The sequence below is a fragment of the Equus caballus genome, chromosome 6, assembly GCF_041296265.1.
Source record: "Equus caballus isolate H_3958 breed thoroughbred chromosome 6, TB-T2T, whole genome shotgun sequence".
Lineage (NCBI taxonomy): Eukaryota > Metazoa > Chordata > Mammalia > Perissodactyla > Equidae > Equus > Equus caballus.
The window spans coordinates 64,153,439-64,169,582 of NC_091689.1; the positions used below are offsets into that span (position 1 = coordinate 64,153,439).

General features: G+C 37.2%; 1 protein-coding gene across 26 annotated transcripts in view; it reads right to left on the reverse strand.

Annotated features, from left to right (window-relative positions):
- LMNTD1 (lamin tail domain containing 1) overlaps positions 1 to 16,144 on the reverse strand; it is a 369,615-nt gene that overhangs the window by 41,123 nt on the left and 312,348 nt on the right. For 21 of the 26 annotated variants that reach the window (XR_011439998.1, XM_070271086.1, XM_070271077.1 and 18 more), the window contains one exon: positions 18 to 136. Coding sequence is in view for 24 of the 26 variants with exons in the window: in XM_070271086.1 (XP_070127187.1) it covers positions 18 to 136 (119 nt within the window). In the remaining 2 variants the exon portion in view is untranslated. Of the gene's footprint in view, positions 1 to 17; positions 137 to 214; positions 483 to 16,144 lie in introns of those variants that run through there. The other 5 variants (XR_011439999.1, XM_070271089.1, XM_014740651.3 and 2 more) reach the window with 4 other exon arrangements.

Here is a 16,144-nt window from a genome sequence, read left to right on the forward strand (position 1 = left end):
ATTTGTGTCATTCTTACTGTGCTTGATTGTCCATTTTGTCTTCCTGCTCATGGCCTTCACTCTGCAGGGCCGCTGAAGTTTCCTGAATGGTGTTCAGGTCTTTCATCTTGGCTGGAAGAGGAGTCTCTTTTCTTTCCTGGGAAAACAAATCATGACATTAGGCAATGAATATAGCTGAGGTTCAAGGCAGATGTTCTTTTTCAAGTGACCTCACCTGTTAATCTACCTTAAAGCATCGGCCAGATTCAATGATTTCTTTACCAAGCTGGTGCCAGAACCAGGATTCTAATGTGAATGTGTAAGTACCGACATAGCCAATACTGATATAGCTGAGGATATTAGGCAAATCAAGGTGAAGGTGTGTAGCATCCACTGGAAGCAGCTCAAGAGGCAGGGTGGTAACCCAGCAAAGGTACCTTTATGACTACGACTTTCACATCTGGCCAACACTGCCGGTTAGAACACTATGAGGTAATGTCTCCATAGTTACGAAGTTCCAGTCTCTGAACAATTACTTTGTTGATGCTGCACCTGCTTTGCAGTTTGCAGACATTAAATAATGTAACTCGCTTTTGGGAGACCCATATATCCCAACAGACAAACTTTGCCACCGAAATGTTTGATATACTATTTTGGATTTCTGAAGGTCAAGGCTGGTATGTCAATGTTGGGGGAATTAATCACTGTTTTGAATTGTTTATTTAAAAGTTGTTTTTTCTTTGTGTTTTGTTTTGACAAATCCTCTTTGAACACATGGAAACAGTCAGGCCACGGAACAGAAAACTTGTATACTTTTAAGGCAAAAAGAAATCTATTGGTAGAAATAGGGAAATCAAAACCAGGAGACCTAAATTCTTCTTCTAGTTATGCCAGCAGCATGATTCAGAAGAAACTTAATGCAGACTCTACTCTGAGTAAAAAGACCCACTCTTAATGTTTCATGATAATGATGGTATGAGAATAAAATTAACATGTATGAAGTACATAATTGTATACAGTAATAAGATATATTAATGATGATAACTACTGGATGAGTAAGTTCATGCAATAGATATTTAAATGAGCATCTACTATGTACTAGGAACAGGCTAGGTCCTATTAATAAACAATTCTTACTTTAAGGAATAATGATAAAATATCTTCCAATTTAGATTCAATACTGGCTTCATCTTCGAACGATGAACAGTATTTAAATAAAAAGGACCATGAACAAATAACTGTTTTAATACATCAAAAGAAAAAGATAAGAAGTACATCACACAGTAAGGCAATTAAGCTAGAAGGGGGTAAACATTTGACTGTTTTCTCCATCTCAGAGATGAAGCGCAAATCTTTATCAGTGTTATGGGCCAATTATGTAAATATAGCATCAAGAGATTTATAAATATATACTTAGAAAAGAATTAAAAATGGATTTATTATTTCTTACCACGATCCCAGTTTCCCTAACTCTACCTCTCCAGATGGTTTCCTAGTTGTTAAAAATTTCTCTACTTGAACTACAAATATTAGTATGAGGTCGTTATGACCTCATTTGTTTTATCAGAGAGGCTATTCACATTTTTCAACATAATTTGGAGAAACGAAATTCTGTCAACCGAGAAAAACTTTGGAAAATTTTAAATTTGTGAATGTTTCAATAGTCATTCCCTACACAGGATATTTTCCTTATTTCCCCTTCCCCAAATTATGGCATGTAGGCAACTGAAACCAGTTTCTCTTTTGCTGCTGCTCAAATAAAGCCACTGGTTTTCAACAGGGGACAAAGTGAACCATAGGGGGCATTTTGTAAATATGAGGGGACATTAATATTAATCATAAAGATTTGGTGGGGTGCTGCTGGCATTTAGTAGATAAGAGCCAGAGATACTATGCTTTCTGCAATGTGGCACGTAATCCTACTTAGCAAAGAATTTTACCATGTGCTGCATGACTTGCCAAACATTCGTGCAGATAAAAAATAATTTATAATTATCTGAGCCCACAGCCTAACTCCATATTACATAAAAAATGCAAAATATCTTTGTACACTTTTAACATATACCAAATTTTCCGGAGGTAGCTATTTATTGTTTACACTGAGGGAGGATTGTATATTGGTTTGTTCAGACCTTTTCCAAGAGTTATCCATCAGTTTAGAAAAATTACATCATCAATGTCAATACCACTTGGTAGTATTCATGTGAACATGGGTAATAACAGTAGCACCACCACCAACAACAATAACAAAATCAACCTGAATCTGATGAATCCTGTAACTTACATGAAACACAGTCATTCACTGCACAATGATGTTTTGGGCAACAACAGACCACGTATGTGATGGTGGTCCCATAAGATTACTACCATACGGCCTAGGTATGTAGTAGGCTATACTGTCTGGGTTTGTGTAAGTACTCTATGATGTTTGCACAATGAAATCACCTAAAGGCGTATTTCTCAGAATGACACGTGACAGTACAGAGAACAGAAAAGCACATTAGCTAATAGATTAAGAGATTTAAAAGAAATGCTTTGTAATTTGTGGATATATCTTATATCCTAATTCAAATAAACTGTTAAAATATGTATGAGGCATTGGAATTTTAAGCACCCTGGATATTTAATGATATTAAGGAATAACTGTTAAATATTTTAGGTATGATTTGGCATTATGATTGTATTTTTTAAAAAGAAACCTTATCATTTAGGGATATATACTGAAATATTTATAGATAAAATTATATGATTCTATATTTGCTTCAAAATAATACAGAGGATAGGGAGTGGATGGAGATAGAGATGAAAAAGATGGGCCTTGACTTGTCATTGTTGAAGCTGGATAATGGGCACATGGAGATTCATTATACGTTATATCTAATTTTTCTGTAAATATTTGAAATTCTTCATAGTAAAAAGGCTAAGAACGGGAGAATGATTTGGGGATGCACAGACTTCCAACACTGATAGCATCATCATCGTGGCTGTCTCTAGCTCAGGAAGGATAGGGTCAAGCCAGAACTGAAAGGGAAAAGCAGAAACAGTGCTCGTGAGGCACAATACTTTTTACACAGGTTCTTTCACCACAGCTCTGGCAGATGGAAATTTCCCCATTTTCCCAAATGAAGAAGTGGAAGTTCAGAGGGATGAATTATGTCTTCCAAGGTCATACAGCCAGTAGATGGCAGAGCCAGGATCTGGTCCCACATCTGTTTGTTACAAAAAGCCCTTTCCCTGTACTACTCTCTGTTTCTCTGCGGGAATTCCTGTCCAAAATCTTCCTAACTCCTTTCAGGGTGACTGCCCAACCACTCGTCCACTCTTGGACCAGTTTTGTCCCGATCTTTCTCTCAAACTACTCTCTCTTCCAGCTTCCTGACCCTGTGTCAATTGTCTCTTTGGCCTTACTCTCTGTTGAGAAAACACCAGAATTTTGCACGAGAAATTCAAGTCCCATTAGAGTAGATATAGAGTAAAATAGGATGATGAAAAATGAGTTTTATATAGTGAGCTTTTACCTGAAGAAAAAATTAAAAATAGCAAAATACCATACTCAGCAATTTTGGAAAAACGTTACATGTACATAATTTTTAAAAAGCTGAAAAAGACAAAGAACTGCCTTTATGCATTCTAGTCATCTGTCTCCACATATGGAGAACATTTGCACAGTAGGGGATTTTATTAAATCAGTAATATAAATAAAATGTCTTGTGTGAATGAATGAAGACTGTATGTATAAAGAGAATTTTCCTCCCTTCTCAGCTGTGGGTGGGAATTTCCATATTGAGTAGTATGTAGTTGAAGATTATAATTTAAAACATGACATCTTCCACTATCTAAGAGTCAATGAGTTTGTATATATAGTAATATAGTTTCATATTTGTACCCACATAAAGATAGTCTAAATTCCTATTGTAAAGCATCTTGCTAGTCTAAAAATGTACTGAGTTGATTCATTTCCTTCACACAGATTCACATGTAAATAACACAGCCTCAAACATAGATGCTGTTATTTCACCTTGAAGGCAAGGTCACGTTAAGGTCTTACCGGAGTTGTTCAGAGAGGATAAAGGGACATTTATGGGGAGGTTCAACTTTCAGTAGTTTGCCCAAATAACCTTCCTGGGTTTTCCCAATCATCAAATTCTATTACAAAACAGCACTAAGATCTTAGATCTGCATGTGTAATACCAAGTGTCCAACAACGGTTTGAATCCTCAGGCATTCATATCCATTTCAGCAATGGTTCATACATAACTGCTTGGTTACTTCACACATAGGGTGCACGTATTTGAGGCTTAGCCTGTATCCATGAATCTTTTCTATACATGTTCTTTAGAGGAATATAATACTTATTAATCTAAGACAGGAAATCGACTTGTTCAGAGGGCAGAGATCTAGAACGTATGATCTTATTTGCAGAACATCATGTTTTTTGTAAAATGTTTTCAAAAATACAAATCAATATATTTTTTATTTCATCTATATACTATTTTTATATAGTTTTACAAGCAAAAAGAAATCCACTCTAAATTATGTGTGTACCATATAAAATCACAACCATCAGCTCACGTCTTAAAACAAAATAAAACACCTAACAAACTGTTGAACTAAGCAAATGATTGGTTTTGAGTTTTCCTATTGATATGAATTTGCAATTTTGTTTTCATCAGTCACCTACAGGCAACCTCTAGCAGAAAAGTGGTGTCTGGAGCCGAAGACTTCTAAAAAATTATTGGAAAACAATTTGAATTGAAAAAATGTTCTCCATTAACTTTTCTTTTCTCTGCAAACAGGGTAAAGGCAGTCGTGCAACATTACAGTGGAATGTTCCCTCTCTGCAGCTCATTGAACACTGATGCTCCATAGGAACACTGTATGAGAAGCACTGGATTAAAGGAGGAAGAAAGAGAGTTACTAGAATCCTGAATACGAGCCCTTCCAATGGCTTCAGCCACAGACATAAGACCGTATGGAGCCCAGCCAAGCTCAGTGTGGAAGCACACCCAGGCAAGGAGGGGCCTCAGCCCTGCCTTCTCTTCCTCGCTGGTTACCACACACATAATAAATATGACCAGTGGTAGCTACTGTTAGCATTACTCGTTACTGATGATGGCAATAGGTGGCGGTGAGAGATACAGTTCACTAAGGATGGAGTAGTTATTCTTGAAAAATCCATGATACTATCTACATAAATGAAGCTGCTTTCTTTATTCTCCTGACAATTTGAAGTCTAAACAAATTTAAGTTGGTAAATCAAATTTAAATTGGTCAGCACCTTTTCTTCTCATGTGCAAATGAGAGAACAGAATAAATTGGGAGGCTTTTAAGGATATTAAGGACCCTGGGGTTCGAGTTGTCTTTCGCAAGAGAAGGATACCTCTAACCTCCTCTAGGAATAGAAAAGAAACCCTGCAGTGGATAATACTGTGTCTGAAATTACCTTGTGCCATTTGTTTGAGACCGCGTTATGTTAGAAAGAGGTGAGAAGCCAGTCGTCTGAGAGGGAATGAGGACATTCATGCAGTGTTAGGAAATGGAGCTCTCTAAAAGACTTTTGGCCACGTGCAGGTTAGTCTGTAGTGGATGAAACAAGCTGGACATTTTTATTGGCTTGAAATTTTCTCTAGCTGTTCCATTATTCTTAGTTTTGTTGTTGTGCTGTGTCTGCATTTGTTTCTCCCTTAGTTTTCTGAGTAAATGCTTTTATAATTCAGCGTCAGCCATAATCAACAGTGACACCTACTCCCGCTGCTACTGTAAGCCATCATTTATCACATTTCCTGTCTAAGTCTTCTATGTATATTATCTCATTTCATCCTTTGATGGATGTATTATTATCTGCCTTTCACAGATGAGGAAATTGACGCCCGTAGCAATCAGGTAATTGCCAAGAGTCACTCAGCTATGAAGTGGCAGAACCAGGGCCAGAGTTCAAGTCTGTCTGACTTTAGAGATTGCGTTCTTAAACATTACCCTACACCATGCCCTGCAAAATATTGAGCACCGCTGTTTACAAGGCAGTTGGACAGATACTTTATAATATACGGATAGGTGTCAGATATGTTCCTTGCTCTTCTGGAATTTATTCTTCTGATGGGACAGTAATATCTGTCAATATGAAAATATATATTTAGATATAGTGCATGACAGAATGTGACAAGAATCGAAGGAACAGTTCTGTTAAGAGCTGGAAGAACTCAGGGAAGAATTACTTTTGCTGTTATCATTAGAAAAGACTTCCCAGAAGAGGTGAGATATGGGTAGACAGATAGATAGGATTTGAAAAGGCAGAGAACAGGAAGGAAGGCATTTATTAAGTTATTCTTTCATGCAAGCATTTGCTCAACAAATGCATATTAATTGTCGGTCATGCCTAGAGGTATTGAATGCACTTTTATGAGAAGCATCAAAATGCAGGGGCAGAAAGTACAAGTAGACATGGCATAGGCATATTAATAGCTAAAGAAGAGAGATGGCCTGGGTGTGCACTGTGAGGTAGAGCCAGAGAGATATGGGGAGACAAGACTGTGGAGGGCCTTGAATGCTAGGCCAAGGAGTAGAGTACATTCTCAGTATCCATTATGTAGCTATTTATTTGTTCATAATGGATCAATAATTAGATTAATTACAGGACACTTCAGGAGTTTCTTGCTTCTATTTGTATGTAAGTGTGTGTGTGGTTTGCTTTTTCTTATTGATTTATAGGAATTCTTTATATATTCCAGATCAAAGTTATTTGCTGGATTTATGTATTACAAATACATTCTCCCAGACTGTGATTTCTCTTTTCATTCTCTGGATGGTGTATTGTATGAGTAGATGTTCTTAATTTTAATGAAGTTCAATTTATCAATCTATTTTGCCTAATGATTTTGTGTCCTGTTTAAGAGATGTTTATCTCGAGGTCACAAAAATATCAGACTGTTTATTTTCCTAGAAGTTTTACTTTTTTACTTTTCACATTTATGATCCACCTTAGATTAGTTTTTGTGTATGGTATGCAGAAGGATTCAAGATTTAGTTCTTTTTCCACATGGTTATCCGATAGACCCTGCACTATTTACTGAAAAGACAGCATTTCCCCCATTGAAAGACCATGGTGACTTTCAAATCATGTGACCATATGTACTTGAATCACTACTGTGTTCTGTCAGTCTTTGTCTATCCTTTGCCGTTACCATGCTGTCGTAATTAGCATAAATTTATAGGATACTATAAGTCTTCCAAATTTGTTCTTTTCCTATATTGTCACAACCTATTCTATGTTCTTTGAATTTCATATGAATTTCATATGAATTTCAAATTCATATGAATTTTTAGAATCATCTTGTCAATTAAAATAAAATCACAGCTTAGGTTTTGATTGGGATTCCACTTAACCTACAAATCAATGTAAAAAGAACGGATGACCTGTAATCTTCCTTTCTGGTACTATCCATGTCAGGTTTTCTCACGAAGATTATGCTGGTCTCATAAAACAAGTTGGTAAGTGTTTTCTCTTTTTCCATTATCTGGAAGAATTTGTTCAAGATTGACATTGTTACTTTCTTATATCCCGGGTAGAATTTACTGGTGAAAGAATCTGGTTCTGGACTTTTCTTTCTGGGAAGCTTTAAATTCAATTTCTTTGGTAGTATAGGACTAATCATATTTTCTATTTTTTCTTTGTTGGTTTTTGGTAAGCTGTGTTTTTACCAAAAATTATTCAAAATATCCTCTTAATATCTTTTTAATGTTGGTGGAATCTGTGGTGTCATCTCCTTATTCTTTACCTATAGTGTTTGTCTCTTCTGTTCTTTTTCCTTCATTAATTTGATCAGTCTTTTAAAAGAACCATCTATTGGCTATTGGTCTTATTTATTGTATGATTATTTCTATATTTTCTATTTATTATACTTTCTTTTTACTTTCTTTGCATTCAGTTCACTGTTCTTTTTGTGAATACTACTGGAGATGGATGCTTAGATAATATTGCTTGGCACCTATTTTTATTTTGTAATATATGCAGTTAAGGCTATACATTTCCCACTAAGCATGGCTTCAGTTTTATTCCATACGTTTTAATATGCAGTATTTTCATTATCATTTATTTCAATAAATTTTTTTAAATTTACATAGTTTTTTAGATGGCTATTGCTTAATTTCCAAACATATGAAGATTTTCTATTTATTTTTTTGTTGGTGAGTTTTAGCTGAATTCCTCTGTGGTTAGAGAACATAGTCTGAATAATTTAAGTCCTTTGAAATTTACTTAGTTTACCTTATGGCCAGCATATGGTCTATTTGTGTAAAATTTTCATGTATTTTTGAAAATAAATACGTGCTCTGAATTTGTTGAGTGTAGTGTTTTATAAGTCTCAGTTAGATTAATTGTAACAATTGTGTTAATTAAATCCCTTGTATCTTTACTGATGTTTTCCTACTTATAAAAATTGCAAAGAGAAGTATATAAAAATTCATCATTTTGTTTGCAGGTTTTGCTTATATTTCCTTTTAGATCTGAAAAATTTTGTACTATATATATTGAGACTAATTTATTAGGTGCATAAAAATATAGAATTGTTACATCTTGATGAATTAAACATTATAAAATGTTCCTCTTTATCTATGGAAATACTTTTTCCCTTTAAGTCTACTTTTATATTAACTATACCTTCTTTCTTCAGATTAGTACCTGCATATCACTTCAATTTTTTTAGATTTTAAACTTTTTTGTATTCCCGTATTTAAATATGCCTCTTTTGATTAGGATATAGTTTTTTAAAACCACTCTGACATTGTCTTTAATTGAAATACTTAGTACCTTTAAATTTAATGCAATTACTGATTTATTGGGGTTTAAATTTATTATTTCATTATTTGTTTTTGTTTTTGTTTTTGTTTTTGAGGAAGATTAGCCCTGAGCTAACATCTGCTGCCAATCCTCCTCTTTTTGCTGAGGAAGACTGGTCCCGAGCTAATATCTGTGCCCATCTTCCTCTACTTTATATGTGGGACGCCTACCACAGCTTGGCCTGTCAAGTGGTGCCATGCCCACACCGGGGATCCGAACCGGCAAACCAGGGGCCGCCAAAACGGAACGTGCGCACTTAACTGCTGTGCCACTGGGCCCACCCCTTATTATTTGTTTTTTTATTTGTCCCGTCCGTTCTTTGTTCTCTTTCCTCTCCTTTTTCTGCCTTACTTCAGCTTCATTGAAGACTTTTAGTTATTCATTTTTGTCCCTTTTTAGCTTGTATATTTACGTTATCTATTCTTTTAATATATAACGTACTGTGATATTGTGATTTATGAGAAATCTATATTTGGTCATTCAGATGACCAAAGTATATTTCTCATATATGTGTGGTCTTCATTCACAGTTCCTGGCTCACAGCTCCCCAAACCCTTGGACTTTCTTATTTATGTTAATGGAGGTGACTTTTGGATCCCACCCAAGAGTGGGGGCTGGTTGCCAGGAGAACCAGCCGTGTGATCAGAAGATTGGAGCTTTCAGTCCCATCCTCTGATTTCCAGGGAGGCAAGGGGGCTTAAGGTTGAATCAATTGCCAATGGCCAATGACTTAGTCAATTATGACTATGTAATAAAGCCTCTATAAAAACCCAAAAGGACAGTTCGTTAGCCTTTTTGTGGAGAGCTTCCGAGTTGGTGAACACATTGAGGTGCTGGGAGAGTCGTGTGCCCAGAGAGGGCACGGGAGCTCCTTGCCCCTTCCCTCGTACCTTGCCCTACGTATCTCTTCCATCTGTGTGTTCATCTGTATCCGTTATCATATACTTTAATAAACTGGTAAGTGTTTCCCTGAGTTCTGTGAGCTGTCCTGGCAAATTAATTGAACCTAAGGAGGGGTTCATGGGAACCTCTGATTTGTAGCCAGTCAGTCAGAAGTACAGGCAACAACCTACTTATCGTTGGCATTCTGAGTTGGAGGGGGTTGTTGGAACCTCCAGTTTGTAACAGATTGCTCAGAAGCACAGGTAACAACCTGGGATTGGTGGCTGGTGTCTGAAGTGGGGAGGGGGTGTAGTCTTGTAGGATTGAGCCCTTAACCTGTGGAGTCTGATGCCATCTCCATGTAAATAGTGTCAGCATTGAGTTGAATTATTGGACACCCTGCTGGTGTCCATGATTAGCTTGTTGGAGGTGTGGGGGAACCCACCCAGACACACACACATTGGAATTGGGTCCAGAAACTCTTTGTACCTACAGATTAAAACAGGCATACTTGATTTATCAAAATTTAATTTTAAATAATATCTTTTCCACTTCTAGGGCAAAGCAGGTTCATAGAACATTTTAACTCCATTTATCCACTCCTAACTTGTGTATTTCAATTGTGTACATATTTTAAATCTCACAAGATATTATTATAATTATTTTATGCTATCAGTATCTATTTAGATTTATCGACATATTTACCATTTATATTGCTCTGCATCCCTTTTGTCATCTTTGTTCTCCATTCTGGAATTATTTTCCTTTTACCTAAAAGATATCCTTTAGTATTTCTTTTAGTGCAGGTTTGATAGTGATGAATTCTCTCAATTTTATTTGTTTGAAAATGTGGTTGTTTCTCCTTCATTTTTGAGGAATATTTTTCTCCAGGTACAGAATATTAAGTTGGCAGGTATTTCCTCCAACACGTTGAGGATAGCATTCCGTTTTCTTCTGGATTCCATTGGTTTTTTTTCAGAGGTCAACTGGTAAGTCTTATGTTGCTCTTTTGAAATAACGTCTTTTTTTCTATGGCTGCCTTAAAATTTTCTGTTTCATTTGGATCAGTTTTCATATAACTAATCTGCATATGGTTTTCCTTGAGCTCCTCTTGCTTGGCATTCATGGCGCTTTTTGAATCTGTGGCTTGATGTCCTTTGTGAGCTTTAGAAAATCTCCTTCCACACCATTCTCATTCTCCTTCCTTTTGAGACTCCAATTAAAGTCACAGTAGAACTTGTCACTTTGTTCTATATGGTTCTTGCACTTTTTCCCCCCATTCTTTTATTTTTTTATATTTTGGCTTGGATATTTTCTTCTAAAATTCTAATCTGTTTCCAGTTTACAAATCCTGTCTTCAGTTGTGTTTGTTCTGTTTTTAAATGAATCATTTGAATTTGGGATTTCTTTCTATTTGTTTCTTTTACTATAGTTCTCAATTCTCTGCCAATATTCTCAACCTTGTCTTTTATCTTTTATAGTATGTTAACTATAGTATTTTCGAGTTGTATCTGATATGTCATTATCTGGATCTCCCAGATGTTTGTTTATATTTTCTGTTTTTCTTTTTTTCTCCAGCTTTATAGAGATATAATTGACAAAATTCTATATATTTGAAGTGTACAACACGATGATTTGATATATTTATACTTTGTGAAATGACTACCACAATTAGGTTAATTAACACATTCATCATTTCACACAGTTACCTTTTTTGTGTGTGTGGTGAGAATGCTTAAGATGTACTCTCTTAGTAAATTTCAAATGTGCAATACAGTATTGTTAATGTTACATGGTATTATAGTCACCATGCTATATAGTAGATTCTCAGAACTTATTCCTCTTGTAACTGAAGACTCGTACACTTCGATCAGCATCTCTTTATCTCCTCCTCCCCCAGCCCCCAAGTAGCAGCCATACTACCCATACAATATTTGTCTTTGTCTGGCTTATTTCACTTAGCATAACGTCCTCTAGGTTCATCTGTATTGTTGCAAATGTCAAGATTTCCTTCTTTTTAATGAGTGAATAATATTCTATTGTACATATATCTCTCTCACATCTTCTGCATATGTGTAATATGTCTATATCTGTATCTATATCTATATCTGTATCTATATCTCACACCTTCTTTTTCCCTGCATCATTGACAGACACCTAGGTTATTTCCATATCTTGGCTATTGTGAATAATGCTGCAATGAATATGGTTGTGCAGCTATCTCTTTGAGATACTGATTTCATTTCCCTTAGGATAAATACCCCAAAATGGAAGTGCTGGATCATATAGTAGTTTTTTTTTTTTTTAAGATTTTATTTTTTTCCTTTTTCTCCCCAAAGCCCCCCGGTACATAGTTGTGTATTCTTCGTTGTGGGTTCTTCTAGTTGTGGCATGTGGGACGCCGCCTCAGCGTGGTCTGATGAGCAGTGCCATGTCCGCACCCAGGATTCGAATTAACGAAACACTGGGCTGCCTTGCAGCGGAGTGCGCGAACTTAACCACTCGCCCACGGGGCCAGCCCCATAGTTTTATTTTTAATTTTTTCCTGAACGGTCCTTACTGTTTTCCGTGGTGGCTGTACTAATTTACATTCCTACGGTGTACAGGCTTCCCTTTTCTCCACATCCTTGCAAACTCTTGTTACTGCTTGTCTTTTTTTTTTTTTTAAGATTGGCACCTGAGCCAACAATTGTTGCCAATCTTCTTTTTTTTCTTCTTCTTCTTCTTCTTCTCCCCAAAGCCCCCCAGTACTTAGTAGTATATTCTAGTTGTGAGTACCTCTGGTTGTGCTATGTGGATGCTGCCTCAACATGGCCTGATGAGCAGTGCCATGTCCACACTCCGGCTCCGAACCGACGAAACCCTGGGCTGTCAAAGCGCAGTGCGCAAACTTAACCACCCGGCCACAGGGCCTGCCCCTGCTTGTCTTTTTGATAAAAGCTATCCTAACAAGTGCTAGGTGATATCTCATTGTGGTTTCAATTTCATTTCCCTGATGATTAGTGATGTTGAGCATCTTTCATGTATCTGTTGGCTATTTGTATGTTTTCTTTGGGATAATGTCTATTGAGGTCGTTTGCCCATTTTTAAGCAAATTACTTATTTTTTTGCTATTAAGTTGTATAAGTTCCTTATATCTGTTATTTCTGTTTGTATTTAGGAACTTGTCTTGTTTCCACATATTTCTGAGTATTCTGGATTAATTACCAAATATTGTTTATGGAAAAATTATACATATAATTTAGGCCTAAAGTGATATTATATTCCTTCAGAGAAGATACATTAGGGAGGTAGGGACACCAGGAAGTCCATATTAACTTAAGTAATTCAATCAAGGATTATTACAGTTTGAAGCTGGGCTTCAGTCTCTGTGAAGACCAGTCTATTTCTGTCTATTATCCTTACTTCTGGGGTATGACATTCAAGGTTCAAACCCAAAGATTGAAAAGACCACAAAGCCCCACCCAGAAGGCTCTTTAGCTGTTTCTTCTGCCTAGGTCATTGATGCCCAGTTTTCCTGACAGTTCACCACAGGGTGGAATGGGGAGTATCTTTCTTAAAGGTCAACCTTGTACCCTAGGAAATTGGTAACTGGCAATGGGATAACACTGGCTTCTTAGCCTAAATCAGTCCTTTTCCTTGTGGCTCAAGTTTGCTCCCAACTTCTCTCATTGAGCCCTGAAAGTCTTCCCTGATGACAGTTAGTCATCACCTACCATGTGAGGCACCGTGGTCCACCCTACGAGGACCGCCTTTGGTACCTTGTGGTAACTGCCTGAACTGGACTTGAGTTTGACCCACTCTGGTCTAGACACAGTCTAAGATTATCCCTCCAGGGAGACAATTCTTCATATTCATAGCTTTATAAACCCTAAGGTCATTGGTCATATTTCACACCTGGTTTGCCCATTCCCCCAAGCGCATTCTCTATTCACATAGACAGTGTTAGGACATTTATAATTAAGCTCATATAGGACAGAATCTGAATATGTCATATTCCCTTGTTTTTAGTATTTTTTTATCCTAGTGTCACTTTCTCCTAGACATTCAATCCCCAAATCAGTTCTTCATCTTTGAAAAGTCTTCCTACAATATTCCTAAAATAAACCATCTGCCAGGTTATTTTATTCTATCTCCATGACAACTCCCATCTACTCCCTCATGACCTAGCTCAAACAAAATCATCAGTTTTATCTCTCTTGTTACTTGCCTTTACCATCCAATCTTCCAACCAAGTTAATCTATATAGTGACTTTGTATGTGCCCCTTGCTTTCCCACATTCAGGCCTTTGTTCTGACTGTTCCCACTGATGAGCAACACCCTTCCCAACACTGCTTCTGCCTCTAAAAATCTATCCATCCTTCAAAACGAGTTTTCTTATGTGTAAAATGGAATTAATATGTATTTCATAGGTGATTAAATAAAGTAATGTGAGTGAAGCATTTAAAATGGTAATTCTTATTATTTTTCTTATTATTTTTATTAGCCATATCTTCCACAAGGTATTTTTTGATTCTCCCCAAACTAGAAATGATTTCTTTCTCTCCTGAATATTTATGGGGCACATTTTCCATTCCTTCCCTCTGGCATCATGACTTTCTACATTACATCACATTTATTTTGCACGTGCTTTATCCAATCGTAATAGATTCTAAGCTTCCTGAGGTCAGGGACCATTTCTTGAACATCTTTGTTCCTTCTCCAGGGCACAGAATAGATACCTTATAAGTATTTTCAAAAGCAATGAACAAAATCACACAGTTGTAATTACAGCTTTATCACAATCTTTACTCACAAATTACGTCTTGATGAAATTACAAATTAAAAAATCCCATTATACCTACAAATTGCATAGTGAATCCTTCTTCTGAAGGATGATTACCTGGCTCTTTTTGAGAGATGTTGGCAGGCTCTGAAAGACAAGCAAAGACTTGAAGAAGGCAGTGTTGCTGCTCAGAATTAGGAAATTAGGAAGAATTTCTGTCCTTGGTCTTTTCAGTTCCAATATTGTAAATTCTTTTGGCTATAAGATACACCATTATTTTATCAATTACCAAGGAAAAGTCCAATATAGGGAATTTAATAGGAGACATTGGCAGAAAGCTGGACCCCCAAGAAACAGACTGTATTTCTCAACCTTAGCACTGGGAGGAGAGAGAGAAGAAAAATCTCCCGAGATTCTGAACCACAGCTGTTACTCGTGTTAAGTGTGAGGGCTGAATTCATGGCACCAGGGTTATTCACAAACCTCGGGAACAGGGGGCAGTCCCTGTAGCCTAGTAGTTAAGTTCACATGTTCTGCTTTGTCACCCTGAGTTCGCAGGTTTGGATCCCAGGCGTGGACCTACACCACTCATTAGCCATGCTGTGGCTGTGACCCATATACAAAATAGAGGGAGACTGGGTTAGCTCAAGGTGACTCTTCCTCAAGCAAAAAGAAGCTTGGCAATAGATATTAGCTCAGGGTGAATCTTCCTGAGCGAAAAAATAGAAAAAAAACCCCAGGAAGAGAATTTAATTTAAAGTGGTCTCAGGTTGGTAGTAGTCCTAGGTAACTGTTGGAAATAAGTGCTTATATAAGAAATTCAGTCCAGGCAACACCAATGCCATAAGATGCCATTGATCACATGATGCATCCCAATTTCAGAGGTGTTAAATTGTGAAAAAATATCATCTCAGAATTGATGCAATATGTTGCTTCTATTAAATATAGAGATAGCCTACACATAACTCAGTGGGGGGGTGGGGGGATTAGAAAGTAAAAACAAACCTCTCTTTCTTTGACATTTTGACCAGAGCCAATTGCCTTATTTCTAGAGTCCAGTTAGGGAGTAACCCCTACATTCAGAAAATAGAGTCTGAGAGGGTGGGGGCATTTCAGGGTCTGTGCTGGTCTCATTGTCCTATCCTAGAGGATGGGAGGACATGTAGGGCTGGGGAGGAAATGGTGAGAACCAATTTCTCTAGTCCCAATGGTCCGATTCCTTCTACCTACAGGCACCTTGACTTCACCCTGCTGCGAGGCTTCTTGCCTTTTTCACTTGCCAACTTATCCACCTGCTTAGCTGTCTTTCCCTCCTCTCACAGAGCACAGCGTGGAGCAGCTCATTCAGCCAAGCAGACATTCTACGTTATGGGACACACACACATGTGCTTGCGCACACCCCCTGCCCTGGGAAGATTGGCCAATCATGTTTCTACAACTGTGAATACACTTTAATTCCTAAAATGTGGTGTTGTCCTAAAGGGGAGTTTAAATGACACCAGAGAGGAGGAGGAAGGGTAATCTGGACACATGTAAAGGGCTGGTTTGAGTGAAATACTGCAGAGGTGGCCTTTAGGCAAGCCGAGCTAGTTTGATGGCTTCAGGTGCCTGAAGGCTGGGAAAACAGTGACACCAGTACGTAAGAATGTGCCAAAAAAAATAAACTACTCAACTTCCTAGT